The sequence below is a fragment of the Myxocyprinus asiaticus genome, chromosome 45 (genome assembly GCF_019703515.2).
Source record: "Myxocyprinus asiaticus isolate MX2 ecotype Aquarium Trade chromosome 45, UBuf_Myxa_2, whole genome shotgun sequence".
Classification (NCBI taxonomy): domain Eukaryota; kingdom Metazoa; phylum Chordata; class Actinopteri; order Cypriniformes; family Catostomidae; genus Myxocyprinus; species Myxocyprinus asiaticus.
In genome coordinates, this window is record NC_059388.1 from 9,510,244 (window position 1) to 9,526,480 (window position 16,237).

At 39.9% G+C, this 16,237-nt stretch overlaps 1 protein-coding gene across 1 annotated transcript in view; it reads left to right on the forward strand.

Annotated features, from left to right (window-relative positions):
* Positions 1-16,237, forward strand: part of LOC127435402 (thyrotropin-releasing hormone-degrading ectoenzyme-like) — a 215,769-nt gene that overhangs the window by 99,406 nt on the left and 100,126 nt on the right. The window contains exons 5-6 of the mRNA XM_051688862.1: positions 5,258-5,412; positions 15,900-16,013. Coding sequence (XP_051544822.1) covers positions 5,258-5,412; positions 15,900-16,013 — 269 coding nt within the window. The remainder of the gene's footprint in view (positions 1-5,257; positions 5,413-15,899; positions 16,014-16,237) is intronic.

Consider the following 16,237-nt stretch of genomic DNA (forward strand, 5'->3'; position numbering starts at 1 on the left):
AGCTCAATTAAAAGATCATCAAGTCTTTCAATCATACAGCACATTAGCAGTGGCCAATTAAACCTGCATTGTCTGATTCTTTTAATAGAGCAGCTCTTTTAGTGTCTCTTTTTCTTCATCTCTTGAATGAACTCAAAAGCCTCCTGTCCTTAAAGGTGACACCTTCATCGTTGACAAGTGTGTGTGACTGTACAATCCTATAACAGACTCCTCATTATCAGTAAAGTGTGTAACTGCTGTTCTCTTTTAAAGCTGCCTGACACACTGTTGTCTCCTCCCCGCCACAGCTCTGCAGCTTATCCGTCACCATGATGATTGCAATATCCGTTCCAAAACTCTGCAGCTGCTTTCAGCCTAACTCAATACATGCAAATAAGATGCACACATTCAGCCCGACTGATAATCATGTTACAGCTTTTAAAAAGTTCCTCTTCCTCTTTGACTCATAAAATCTGGAATTAACAGCGCCAAAGGTTTATCTGCTTCTGTTCTCATGGACATTTGAATTATTCCAGTGAAAGGACTGATGGAGGTTTAAAACTGGTGATTTGCCGTCTTCAGTTTTACTGATGCATTGACTTGAGTAAAGCAACTGTTTTAAATATGTTTGGAGAGAAATGTGATTACTGGAACTGTGTGTTCTCGCACTGCTTGGAACTGGTGTCTGGTTTTGGGTTTGAAATTCAATTATCTTTAATTATACCAATTATATGACATAGACAGTATGTCTGATTATGGACTAATCCTCATAACTTGATGTCTGGGATTGGAGCTCTTTGTCTGTAATGCACTATTATCTTGTACAAAACAGATTTTGTTTGGCTTAAGTGATAACATCAAATTATCAAGATGCTTAACATGCAGTGGTAATACAAGAAACAGATGAAATTATTTTAATTTTTGAAACTTCTGTTCCTTTTGTACTGAGAATCACCCTGGCAACAATTGAAATGAACTGGGCCTCACACAAGACACCAAAGTATGTGATGATTTTTATCACACTTCACATAAGGTGTATGTGTGTGTGTGATTATTAATGTCAGATGTCCCCTCCCTCCATTTTCGGGGCACCAGCTAAGGAGTTTCACCTTAACAGTAAAAGAATGATCCAAATGGACTATTCAACACATTGAAATTATGTAAATTGGAAGGAGTTGGTCTTAATAATCTGAAGGATTTGTGAGATTCCCTAACCCTTTAGAGCTCTTCTGTATCATCAACACAAGGAACACACAGTTGTAATAAAATAAGTTTTATTTACAAAAGATAAACAAAAATAACTAACAAAAACTACAAAATGGTACTAATATGCTAAAAGTTCAAATAAATGAATAGGTAAATAAAGTGCATAGGATAGGAAGATGCAAGTGGTTGAACTGGCTGTAGCAATAACAAAGTGTGACTATTATTTTATGAAAGATAAATAACTTTTTCTCTAATAATTAATAAGGTGAAAACCTTATTACAAATTAAACAAAAAATGCAAAGATAATTTGCAAAACATTTGATACACAGGTTATGTAATCTAAAGAGCATTAGAAAATCATAAACTGAGAGTATACATTAATGTCAAGGTCTCTGGAAAGAGGTTAAGTAGTGATATTTACGTTCTCCATGATCAATCGATGAGTTCAGTGATGGCGACGTCTTCCACTGGGGCTCAGGGTCACGTTACAGTGGGGAAGGAGCTGGATTCCATTTCAACAGCGTTGGACACGAAGGAGCTGAGGAATGCTGATCTCCTGGAGGCACCATAACGGTTCTTGCAATCTGGAATATGCAGATATACAGCCTTTATATCGGTGCAAGATTCATCATCTGGAACATGCATGAAACTTGAAGAGAAGGTTTGCTCGCCAGAGCTAAACCTTGTCGCTGTAGTTATCTCCCTGTTATAGGGATTCCAAACCTGCCATTGCAATAGTCTCTTGTAGTGAGACTTGGTACTTGGTCGATCTTCTACTGTCTCTCAGATGGACACTGAGAACATTGGGTGATCTGTTATCCTCTCTCTCTCTGCGAAGCTGAGACATAGCACGTTGGATTGTTTTTTATTCTGTTACATCTCCTACCACTCAGGCCAGAGGTTCAGAACATTGATTATTATTTCGTTATTGCTCCCGAACTTGAACAGCTGAGAACTCAGAACGGAGAAGTGTTATAAAACTGTATTCTGTTAACGACCCTCTGGACGGGGACTCAGAACAAAGGTGTGGTCAACCGGAGGATAGTTTTATACCTTCCTGATGAGGAGGAAATATCAGTTTGGTGCCTTCCTGTTCCCTATCTGTCACACACTCAGTGTTGTGTTGATGTAGTGACACTAGAGGTCGTCCTTGGGAGCCCCAGACACCTCTGATCTTTGAAAAAAGGCCAGTGGGAATTGGCGAGTGGAATTTGCATGCCACTCCCCCGGACATACGGGTATAAAAGGAGCTGGCTTGCAACCACTCATTCAGATTTTTTCTTCCGAGCTGAGCGGTTGTGTTTCAGCGAGCTGAATTCCTCTGCCGATCCATTCACCTCAAAAGCTGTTGGATTTATGGCACATTACAGCGGTTTCTCCCCCTCTTGCACTGGTCGTGTGCAGAGAATGCCCCTGCTTCAGCAGCTAAAAGAGTATATTCTTCCTAATAAAAAAAGTATATTTTCCTACTAAAAGAGTGGCACAGACGGAGCGTCTTTTTAAAGATGCCTTTCCGTCTGTGTATAATTCCTGGTTGCGGTAGCTATCTCTCTGCTTCTGACGGCCACGATCGCTGTCTCATGTGCTTGGGCACTGCCCACGCAGAGACATCGTTTGTGGATGGGTCATGTCCTCATTGCAAGAACATGACCATGGCAATGTTGCGGTTGCGGCTTTCCTTCGTCAGAGGGAAAGCCACCCCAGTGGCTCCCCGCCTCGATCTTTCTACCTACGGGTATGAGGCCATGGTGATTAGCACTGGGGACGATTTGGGGACCTCAATGGGAGCTTCTCCGCTGGGAAACACCCACGGACCTCCCATTCCCCAGTACGCTCGCGTGCCCCAGTTGAGTTCTGGGATGGGACTGCTGGCTCGTCTCAGGGTGAGTTTGCGATCTCATTCGGTGCTCGCGAAGAGGATGAGCTCTCGATCGCAGCATCGGATAGCGGGCTCGTCCACTCTGACACTGAGGACTCGACTGGGCTCCCACCCTCGGGTGTGAGCATCGGGCTGGAGTGGAACCCTCCACTCCCCCCTGAACCCTTGAGGCTCTACGCACCTTTCACTGCCCGGACCTGATTTATGGGCTCCTCCGCTCTCACTACCCTTGACGGTGGGGCTGCCAGGGGTAAGTGCTTCGATGTCCCCAGACTCAGCATGGCCACGAATTCAGGGCTCGAGCCCCCCCAACGTGGCGCCTCAGGCTCCACCCCGCCGTGAGTCCCCCTCCGCCGGTACGTCCAATGCGATTGTTCTCTTGGTCCCCCTCGCACGGAGCTTGGGAGCGTGGCTTGCGCTCCCCGACCTGTTGCGGTGGCTGACCAGGACCGTCCAACTTGGCTATATGATTCAGTTTGCTAGGCGTCCGCCCAGGTTCAATGGCGTCCGCTTTACCTCGGTGATGGGTGAGAACGCCGCTGCCTTGCATGCAGAGATCGCGTCCCTTCTACGGAAAGATGTGATAGAGCCTGTCCCTCCTGCCAAGATGAAGAAGGGGTTTCACAGCCCCTACTTCATCGTACCAAAGAAAGGCGGTGGGTTGCGGCCAATCTTGGACCTGTGAGTACTGAACTGGGCCTTGCACAGACTCCCGTTCAAAATGCATTTTAGCGAGCATCTGGCATCAAGATTGGTTCGCAGCGGTAGACCTGAAGGACACGTACTTCCACGTCTCGGTTTTACCTAGACACAGGCCCTTCCTGCGGTTTACTTTCGAGGGCTGGGCATACCAGTACAAGGTCCTCCCCTTCGGTCTTTCCCTGTCCCCTCGCACCTTCACAAAACTCGCAGAGGCAGCCCTTGCCCTGCTAAGCAGCGGACACGCTGTCACGGCAGGTCACGCTCAGGGGAGAGTGGAGACTCCACCCCCAGGTGGTCCAGTTGATTTGGAGTCGATTCGGTCAAGCGCAGATAGACCTGTTTGCTTCCCAGGAATCCTCCCACTGCCTGCTCTGGTATGCCCTGACTGAGGCTCCCCTCGGAACAGATGCACTGGCACACAGCTGGTCCCGGGGGCTACGCAAGTATGCGTTCCCCCCAGTGAGCCTACTTGCACGGTCGCTTTGAGACCTTTTCTCAAAGATCAGCGGTGTTTGGGGCTCCCAAGGGTGACCCCTTGTGTCACTACATCGACACAACGTCTCATTCCCTCCATCAGGGAACAGAGGTTACGAAAGTAACCAGGACATTTCAGGGTTATGACTGGCTGCTGACATCAGAGGGGGCCCACACAGTGTGGCTCACCCTCCCTTCTCTCTGTGTAACTCATTTGCAAAGTCTAAGGTTCAGAGTTAAAACAGTGTCTTTAAAGTTTTATCTATGCATTGTTCCTTTTCCAAACCTCTTCAAAAACCTCTTGGCATTTTTCTGAAGATATAGAGACCAAACATGATATTGAAAGATTAAATATTATGCATGCATTAATTTATACCACCATAGTTCAACTATTGTGCTAATTGAACAACTGCAATTTACATAAACAGTTCTGTGAACAAATATGAGTGGATGTGTTGCAGTTGGTGTCCATGTTAGTAGTAAAAGTTTGTGTGTAAAGATTTGTAATTGTGGCTTCTTTGTTTCAGCTTTTTCCACATGGTAAGTTAATGCTGCTTCGAGAGGTCTGAAGAATTTTTTTTGGTCCTTCTTGCTGTGGTCTTAGGTCAAACCTTAGGATGGGAGGTTTGAGAGGTTGCAAAGAAACCACTCATGGACCAATGAAGTCTTTTCCAATGTATTTGAAGATCTTTCCTGCCTTGTGAGTGGTGTCTGGCAGTTGTCAAAGCAGCTTATTTGATGGCTGTGCTTGGCATATGTTTGTGTTGGTTTTGCCATGATCCAATCAAAATGGAGCCACTCTTCTTTGCCTTCACACAGTTAGGGAGGGGATCTGCCATAAACTGGCTCCTGGAATGTCATCTGGTCCGACTGTTCACCACACTTTAAAGGCTCTGACATTTTAAAAACCTGTGAAAAGGGTGTTTATATTTAGATTCTCAAGATAGTTTAGATGGTCTCAAGACACTGTGGGCAATCCTGGTGTATTGACCTCTGACCTTCCTCTGTGTGTGCAGATCTGCTGGCCGTGCCGAAGCATCCGTATGCAGCCATGGAGAACTGGGGTCTGAGTGTGTTTGTGGAGCAGAAGATCTTGCTGGATCCTGACGTCTCTTCCTCCTCCTATCAGATGGAGCTCACCATGGTGGTGGTGCATGAGATCTGTCACCAGGTAAAACATCCTTTCTGTTATGAAGACATTCAGACTTCTGATTTATAGCAGCAGTATCATTATGAGATCTTTTAATAATAAATCATAAGGGTCTAATTTTGTTCAATCTTGTCAGTAGATCAGGGTCATTATGAAATCTGCTGTTGTTTGTCACAAGTAGTGGTGGTGATTTTGGTTCATTTTAGTGACTCGATTCTTTTGATTCTGTTTACCAAAAATATTCATTCAGATTCATTCACTGACCAGATCTCCAAGTTACACCTTTGTGCCTGCAGATGCCCCCAAATGACCGTCTTTTAAGTAACTGTACTGAACCAAAAGCAGTCAACAAGTCTAATTATCCTTTATTAATATTCTACTAAGAGTCTTCAGCACTGCAGAGTGTTAAAGCATCATAAGCTTTTCCCCACAAATGACCTCAAAGTATATCTATCATACTGCGAACTACTGAGCACCTTTTATCAAGCTATTAAAAAAAAGACAACAATACTACCCTAAAAAAAATGAGTTTCAATAATGTCTGTATGTCATTGTAATGTGTGGTCATCGCTCACTTTTATTCATAATTCATCTGGCCCCTTTTCTTGTTGAACGAGATTGACGATAGAAATGAATGACATGCAGCTACCCCATCATTAACCCGATCAGCATTCATGATGACTGATTCATTAATGTTGGTCACGAATGAGTTTACCAATACATTCAGTTCGTTCACGTCACAAATGAAATGACCGACTAGACAAATGGAATTTGCATGTCTACAAAAGTACAAAGACACTTTATAAATAGAGTTTAAACACCATAACTCTTTTCACAACAAATGGCAGGTCTTATTTTCCCTATATTTTGTCAAATGCTGGGCTTAATTATTACCAAGGCAAATATCTTTCACTGTGCATCAAAGCACAACATTTCCATCCATAATTCATGTCATTTTTACTTTACGAATTCAGTCATTTTTATACATTCATAAATTGGGGATTATGTTTTGTGTATACCTATAAACTTGTTTTAAGTGCATTTCACCTGTCTCTCCTTGTTTAAGGCGATTGACTCACATGCCGAACTGAATGAAAGACACGGCACATCTCATTCAGTCGTTCAGATCACTAGTATATTCAGTTAATTCATGAACCACCTCTCATTTCGTTCAGACTCAAATGACTGACTAGTTCAGTGAAGTGGCGTATTCGTTCAGCGGGTCGAACCAATTGTACATCATTATGAAATTATGTTAATTAATAGACTTTAACCCCAATAATGCATCATTTTAATGAATTGTAAAGGTGAGAATATTCCATGCATACCCTCATTTTTCAGCAGCTTTTGTTTCCAGCTCTTATGTTGCTGAGAATCTTGTATTTCCATTTCTTTTGTTCTGTTGGATTATTTATGAGCTTGTTGGAGGTGTTCTGCACTCACCAGTATTGTTCTGGTTCAGTAGTCTTCCTCATGTGTTGCTGAATCTCAGCTCTGCTTTGTGTTATAGCTGGTGTTGCATTGATAAAAAGCTCAATCAGTGGGTGAAACAGTGTGAGCAGTCCACTGTAATGGTTCTTTTGCTTTTGATTTTCTTACTCAGATTAATACAGTAGAAAAACTCTCACAGGGAGCATCAAATCATGATATTGTCTGAGAAATTGTAGTAATGTGCATATTTGGTATTTTTAGTACTGAAATTTATGAGGATAGCTCAGATCATGCTGTTCTCATGCTATGTTCCTCATTTGTAAGTCGCTTTGAATAAAGAGTCTGCTAAATGACAATGTAAATGTATAAAAGCCCTGTTTTTTATCAATAATAATTGAAAGAAGGAACAGTGGAGGTTTGGAATAATTATATTTACCAGTGACACTGTTTACAGCCAGATTACTGAAATATGTCCAAATTGTTCTGCAGCACAAATTAGGGATGCACCGATACTGATACTGGTATCAGAATCGGGGTCCGATACTGCGCTCACGTACTTGTACTCGTACTTGTAAAAATGCTCAGATACCAAAAACCGATACCATCTGAAATACGAATGTCATTACGTAAACATTCAGTGCACAGATTAAAATCACGCCATGCCCTAGTGAGATTATTTAACAGCAAAAGCAGTATTTAATGAGATAAATAGATCATTTGCACATGCAGTGTTTTAAATGCGAGTGCTTGTGAATGTGTGGAGCCAGTGTTGTGCTGACATAGAGACACAAACTGCTCATACCTTTAGAGATCTTTGGCTCATACACGGAAAACACTATTATAAGCATTGCATGCTCTGTTTATAGCAGATGATAGCAGACAGAGTGCTAATTCACTTTCTAGCACAAGTCATATTCAGACTACATATTTATTTATTTGCGGTTTAATAATTACTGTGATTCATGTAGCGGCCGGCTTTTCTGGATTGGGAATCTACCATGATTACGTCAGAGCTCCTTGGTCTAACAACACAGAAACACTTCAAAATAAATCAATAGTAACTATTATATTTAAGCAATATCTCACATCTGTGATGCTCTATTATACAGTACTTTAAAACCTCATATGTTGCATTTAGGATTGTGCTGTGAGGTTCTGTATAAAATCACTTCATTTGATAAAAATAATAAAATCTCATGTTGAACATTAATTGTTATACTTTCATTTGATTAAAGTTTTAATTTATTTATTTAAACAGAATTTTGATGATAAAATTGAAATAAACTGCTGATATTGAGTTCAGGAAAAAAAAAAGGTATCGGACTCAGTATCAGTGAGTATTAAAAAAATAAAAAATATTGGTACTCATATTCGTTCTTAAAAAAATAGAATCGGGACATCCCTAGTACAAATACACTGAATTAACTTCAACATCCAGCACTGTAATTTACTAAGTACTGTATACATACTGTACAACATACTGTACTGTTAAAGAAAAAGAAAAAAAATCACTAATCTGCACTTAAGAAATGCATAACCCTGATATTGGCAGTTAGTTTGTAAATATTATAACAGTTTCATAAATATTTCAAAGCTTGATCTTAACAGCGCACAGATTTGTGACATAACAACTGTGAAACTGAACACAAGGGAAAAGAGCTCTCCAAAATGTCACATAACAGCAAATTGTTGGTCAATTTGCCCCCAGCCAGCGATGTGGCTAATATGTCACATTCATTCAATCACTCTTCATTTCTCGTCTCATTTCAGGCTCTCAGAATAAAATTATTGGGCGGCAATTGCATACTCCTCCATATGCAGTTATTCAGCCAATCACACTATGAGTCTATTAGAGGCTGATACAGCTGATGTTGAGTTTTCTTATTTTCTCACAGATTGTCTTGAGGAAAGATGACACTCTGAGTCCTCTGACTGTGAATCAGTTTGAGAGTGAACTTTCATTTCTGATACTTCACATATTGCATTAACCACACAGTTACACATGAAATATGAAGATAAATGGATGAGCTCGTCATTCATGACTAAATGACTCATTACTGTCGGCTGCTCTTGTATTCTCTGCTCATTTATATCAACACTCTCCTCATTTATTAAAAACAGCATCTGTAAACACATATGAAATTGAGGATTTCACACTGTCACTCTGAATGCAGACAAATACATCAGTGTTTTGTCAAATTATAGTATTATGGTTTGTGGCAGCTTCTGATTCCAGTTCACTTAGATCAGATTTACTAATATTCAAATATGAACACGATAAGCAATTACATTTGTTTCTTTTATTAGCTCAGAGAGGTAGTTTGATGACGTCTCAGTTTTTTTGGAACAATCAAGCTGCCTCACTGTTTACATACTTCTAAGTGAGCATCCTGAAATGGAACCTCATAACTAATTTGAAGAATTTTTCAGAGGCAACAGTCTATTAATGGTCACTTAGCTGCTCTAGAGAGTTTTATATCTTAAAGAATATTATTAAAATGATGCTGCTTCTTAAAAAGAAATGTGCTTTATATGTTGCAGTATAGAGGTACAGAGTGAACTCTTCCTCCTGTGTATCTGTTCTTGAAGCAGGTGAGCTTGTCTTGAAGACATTGTTCATGATGCGTAATTGAGCGAGGTCTTTCACTTCCTGCTCTTCATTGACATTCTAAAGTTGTTTATGTTGGGCCTCATGTATTCAGATAGAAGACAAAGGCAGGCCTAACAAAGTCGTAAAACCTAACTCAGGCCCCCACATACCAAGTCGTAAATCTTACTGATAAAAACCATGCCAAAATCAAACAAAGGGAGTCCAAAACAGACTACAAATCCCATGAAGCCTTGCTCACTAAAGGATCGAACTCTAAACTCCTATTGGATGAGGCACACAACAGAACGTCCCTCAACCATGACATCATCAGAAGTATAAATACCTCTGAAATACTTACGGGATTTGCTGCCAGCAACTTTGCTCACCGTGGGTAGACACAGCTCATCGCTGCTCTCAGGTGCAGTCTCGTGGCACAAGGAAGTAACGTCCGACTTGAAACTGTGGCCATACAATCTCCATCTCGCTGGACGAGTTGAGATTACTCTGTGTTCAACCGAACACTCTAACAGATCCGAAGGAGACCGCCGAGCAATCCGCATCTTCATCCGTTTGCCTGCAGAAGTAAAGATTTCTCTTCCATCTTCAATCAAGTCAACATTTCTGATTTCTCCGCCAGCCCACCGAGAATCAGCAAATGTACCACCCGCCGACAGAGTGAGGAAATGGCCTCCCGTCATCACCCGAGCCTCGAGGAACCGAGTCTGAGTTAAAGGACGGATGAACACACATTCTGCATCCTCATGCGATTTAAGTAAGAGGTTTACGTCTGGGCAGAGATAGAATATTATAGTGTGTTATTCTTGTGTTCAAGGTTTTTTTGCTTGTTCAGTTTACGGACCGCCATGTCCACTCATTATTAATACTCAGGGTATTAATTATCACGAATTTGATTTGCTGTATTGTGGTCCAACCAAATTGGACTGTTGTGCATTTTCGCCATCGCGGGTGAGACCGGCAAACTGAGTTTATCCATTAAAGAATCAAAGAACGCGGGACTGTTTACGAGCCATCCACCGCGTCTCTGAGTGAAAAACTAACAGCTGCTTTCTCTCCCACGATCGCGAAATCGGCTTTGGGGGCGTCACTTAATTCTCTCTCTCTCTCTCTCTCTCTCTCGTACTAACCACACACACACACACGCACGCGCGACCCCTCACAAACATTCTGGCACACATTTTTGGCTCGTAGATAGCTTCGTGCTAAAACTCAGCTTTGTCCCTAAGCTATCGTACAAGCGGATACACGCGGTAACTGGTAGACGGCATTGTAGGGCTTTACTGGTTGTTTAGATCAGTGTTACTATCAGAAATAATTAATAATTATTTCTGTAGTTATTAATCAATATTTAAATTAATTAATTGGATCTAACTCATTAAAACCTCATATAGGACTCCAGTAAATGTAGTGTGCTACGTTTAGGAGCAAGTTTGGTTATTAGCAATAATTAATAATTATCAAAGATAATTATTAATTATTAAAATCAATAGAACATTGATGAGAATCAATGTTAGCTTTTTTTTTAATCCTTTAAAATCAACACTTATCAATTGTTAACATCGAAGAAACATTAAAATTAACACTAGCTTATTGATCATTCTAATTCAATCAAAGATAATTATCAATTATCAAAAATCAATAGAATATTAATAAGGATTAACACTGACGGGGCACCACCCTGAAATCAGGGACTAATAACCGAATATTAAAACAGTCTCAATATTAGATTGTTTTCTTAGGAAAATCGACATCCGAAGAATATCGATTTTCGAATAAAAAACAATGAATGAAGGTTTGAATCCGAGCACTGACATCCCGTCAGCACGACACAGGCGTATGCAAAACAAACCAAAACACTTCTCTTTGTAATATAAACAAAGTTTATTTATGCAGTAATATCAATTAATAATTAATACAATGCAGTCAATAAACTTCCGACTTACAACTACAAACTAAACAGTGATATGATTAGATATGGAAATAAAAATAATCCTATAACACAAGGTGTGTGTGTGTCAGTGTGGTTAGTGAGAGAGAGAGAGAGAGAGAGAGATGATTAAGTGACAGCCCGAAAGCTGATTTCGCGATAGCTGGAGATGAAGCAGCCGTGTTCATCACTCAGAGACGCGCTTTTACGAGCGGGGCTCGTAAAAGTCCCTTGTTATTTGACTCTTTAATGGATAAACTCAGTTGCTGTCTCACCCGCGATGGCGAAAATGCACAACAGTCCAATTTGGTTGGACTACAATACAGCAAAACAAATTTGTGATAATTAATACCCTGAGTATTAATAATTAGCGGACATGGCGGTCCGTAAACTGTACAAGCAAAAACCTTGAAACACAAGAATAACACGCTATAATATTCTATCTCTGCCCAGACGTAAACCTCTTACTTGAATCGCATGAGGACACAGGTAGAATGTGTTTTCCTCCGTCCTTTAACTTTGACCCGGTTTCTTGAGGCTCGTGTGATGACTAGAGCCGTTTCCTCGCGCTGTCGGCGGCCGGTACGGCTGTTGATTCTCAGAGGGCGGTACGGCTGTTGATTCTCGGCGGGCTGGCGGAGAACTCAGAAATGTCGACTTGATTGAAGATGGAAGAGAAATCTTTAATCTCTTCACTTCTGTAGGCCAACGGATGAAGATGCGAATTGCTCGGCGGTCTCCTTCGGATCCGTTAGAATGTTTGGTTGAACACAGAGTAATCTCAACTCGTCCAGCGAGATGGAGATTGTATGGCTACAGTTTCAAGTCGGACATTACTTCCTTATGCCACGAGGTTACACCGGAGAGCAGCAAAAAGCTACGTCCGTATTCGGTGAACGAAGTAGCCGGAAGCCACTTTGGAAGCATTTCAGAATTATTTGAAGTCCTGATGATGTCATGTTCGAGGGACGTTCTGTTGTGTGCCTCATCCAATAGGAGTTGAGTGCTCGATCCTTTAGTGGGCAAGGCTTCATGGATCTGTAGTCTGTTTTGGACTCCCTTTGTTTGATTTTGGCGCGATTTTATCAGTAAGATTTACGACTTAGAAGGAGGGGGCTTGAGGAATGTTTTTTATGACTGTTAGGCCTGCCTTTGTCTTCTATCTGAATACATGAGGCCCAACAGCATTGACTGGTTTCTCTCCACCCACATTCACGGCCATATTCCCTGGCCGGAAGTCTCGCATGACATACTCTCCACAAGAGTCACCCCCACCATTTTGTGCACTTCCCTCCTTACACACACACACACACACACTCATGTGTTATAGGATTATTTTGATTTCCATATCTAATCATATCACTGTTTAGTTTGTAGTTGTACGTTGGATGTTTATTGACTCCATTGTATTAAATATTAATTGATATTACTGCATAAATAAACTTGGTTTATATTACAAAGAGAAGTGTTTTGGTTTGTTTTGCATACGCCTGTGTCATGCTGACGGGATGTCAGTGCTTGGTTCAAGCCTTCATTCATTGTTTTTTTCCCGAAAATCAATATTCTTCGGATGTCGATTTTCCTAAGAAAACAATCAAATATTGAGACTGTTATACTATCTGGTTATTAGTCCCTGATTCCAGGGTGGTGCCCTGTCAATGTTAATCCTTATTAATATCCTTATTTTTGATAATTGATAATTATCTTTGATGATTGTTGAATTTGAATGATCAATAAGCTAGTGTTAATTTTAATGAATGTTTCATCGATGTTAACAATTAACGATTATCTTTGATAATTATTAATTATTGCTAATAACCAAACTTGCTCCTAAACATAGCACACTACATTTACTGGAGCCCCATATGAGGTTTTAATGAGTTAGATTAAATTAATTAATTTAAATATTAATTAATAACTAAAGAAATAATTATTAATTATTTCTGATAGTAACACTGATCTAAACAACCAGTAAAGCCCTACATTTAACTGCTTCATCAGGCAAGAACAGCAAAACTCAAGCTGTCAGATCCAGACAGATCTCTTACGATGCATTTTCATGCTGCCATCACAAACCAAGAGCTGTCAGTGTATAATAGCAATGAACAACAACTAGCAACAAAAAGTACTGAAGTTTGTTCCATCTTTAACATCTGCCAGCTGTGTTGTGCTGTTTTTCCTTACAAATTCTCTAAATGTATGTCAGAGGTGTGTGAGCTGTGCTTTAATATCATCTAAAGTCATGTAACAGCATTCATTGTAGCATACAGATCATCTCGATGGGGTTCCACAAGATTACCTTGCACCTTCACCTTTCACTGTCTCTTCTATCAGTGTGGCTGTGTGAATCACAGATGAATATTCTCCATTATACTGTTTGAGAGTGTTTGAGCTGCTGTAATGAGGTCATGTTCCCATCAGATGAAAGAGTTTTGACTCCTACAGAGGTTTGTATGCGCTGACATAGAAATCTAGTGTTCTGTATCTCATAGGTGTAAAAATACCCTACCCTGAACCAGATGGTATTCACAGATTGAAATATTGCATCTTTTCTATTTAATAGCTCTAGTTTTCACACTGTCATCTGCATACAATGGCAGGAGTCGTTTGGACACTTTCTTGTATTCAGATAGGACATTCCATTATAGAAACTAGGAATGTGCCTGAAGCTGAATACTTTATTCGGAAAGGCATGACTTCACAATGAATGATGAATTCTACTAAATAATATAAAAAAAGAAAAAAATGTTAGACTGATTATCCAACGAGCACAAGGATATATAAATAAACATATCTAAAATGAAAACGCAATGCTGAATCTTTGAAGCCAGTATAAAGTTTACTTCACTTCAAGTTTACACTTTATCTCTCAGTTTGATTGAGTATTCCAGTTCAAACAAATAAGGCTGGGCATAGAAATGCATCTATTCTTCGACTAAACTCTTCAGACATGTTTTGTATGTTCTCTTCTCTGGTTTGTGTGCAGCTGTGTTGTGTTCTGTTGTTACTATCATGGTGGTGGACCTGTTTTTAGATAAAACAAGTTTTTGCTTGAAAGCCCCATCTCACGAATGGGTGCAACATTACTACTGCTCTCGTGGATTCTAATGAACACGCAGAAGTCATAATAGAAATAATGTAAATTGTGCCTTAAAATAAGTAATAAAATAATAAATAAGTAAATTATATTTGTATTTAGACCCCCAGTGAGCAACCTAAAGGCGACTGTGGCAAGGAACACAAATCTCTATAAGATGTTTGGCGAAAAATGACCTTCATGGAAACCCGGCTCACTGTGGGGGCCAGACCCCTCTGGTTAAACAGTATGAATATAATGCCAATATTAGTTATTTATGTGTAGTACAAGTCAATATTTAAAATGAGTAAACCAATTAAGTGTTAGGGGTCAGTGTTTAAACACAAAGATTTTCTATGAACTGTAAGATTAATTTGAAGTCCATCCTGAATTAACTGTGGAAATGAACACAGATGCATTGTCCTTTGTTATTTGGCTGATGAAGGCCTAGGTTGTAATTAATTTATTATCTATGTATTCCATTTTAAGAGTGTAGTCCATTCTTTCACCAAGGTGATGCAGGCAGAGATGCACTGCAGTTTGACTGTAAGCTTGTGGCAGATTATTATTATTATTATTAATAATAATAAAAATAATTAATTTTATAATGATTACCAATATTTACATAAAAAAAGGAAAAGGAAAAAAAAAATAAAACAATAAAACTAAAACATACATAAAACAATAGGTCACCCTAAATAATACCTTATACTTTGTTTAGAATTCAGCGTTTGTCGGTCCAAGTTGTGTTAAGGGTTACACACAGGTATCAGACTAATTGCATAGTACATACAGAGCCATGGTTCCTCAATTTTCAGGCTACACAGATCCCATAATAAAAACATTTTTGTATTTGATCCCCAAAAAACAAAACAAAACAACAAAAAAATATCACTTAAATTATTTCCATCATCCTCTCTATTGTATAAAAACTTCATTTGAATTACTACTTTTGTCTCTTAACAGTCATTTTCCCAGTATGTTGAAATGTTTTCAGTAAACTGTGTCAATGAAAAAGTTAATGCTTCCTTGTTGTAAATATTCTCTACAATTGCTTGCCATCCAAATTTTGTTTGGAGGCTTTTCCTTCAGCCAGCTTGTGGAATATTAATTTCTAAAATGTGGGAACCGGCTGAACAGTCAAAGTAATATTTTAATGAAAACTTAAAAAAAAACCCCACAAACACACACACACAGCAGCTGTGTGTGGCTCTCTCTCTCCCGAACTGCCGCATCCGGCTGCATTTATCCCTCTCCTCGTCTGATTAGCCCGACTGGGGGCCGGGCATGCGTAGTCATGGCCTGGCCCCACCCTCCTCCTCGTCACACTCTGATATATACTTGATCTCTCCAATGGTGTTTCTTTTTTATTAATGAATGTTCATTTTTCTTGTGTAATATAAACTTGATCTCTATATCATTTGCTGTGTTTCTCTATTAATGGGTATTCATGTGTTCTCTTGTAGTGGTTTGGAGATCTCGTCACTCCAGTTTGGTGGGAGGACGTTTGGCTGAAGGAGGGATTTGCTCATTTCTTTGAGTACATTGGAACTGATTTCCTCTTTCCAAAGTGGAACATGGTAAGATTATTTTCATATTTCAGATTATCAGCAGTGAGCACTGTAACATCTGGTTTATTTTCATTGTTATTGTTCTTGATTCTTGATTAAGGAGAAAACAAGGATATGTAGCACTGTAGATACTTTGATCAGACTTTTGTGTGACTTGATTTCGGTCAGAAATCTAGGGGTAACCATCGATTACCAATTCAATTTCACAGACCACATCTCAAATACAGCAAGAT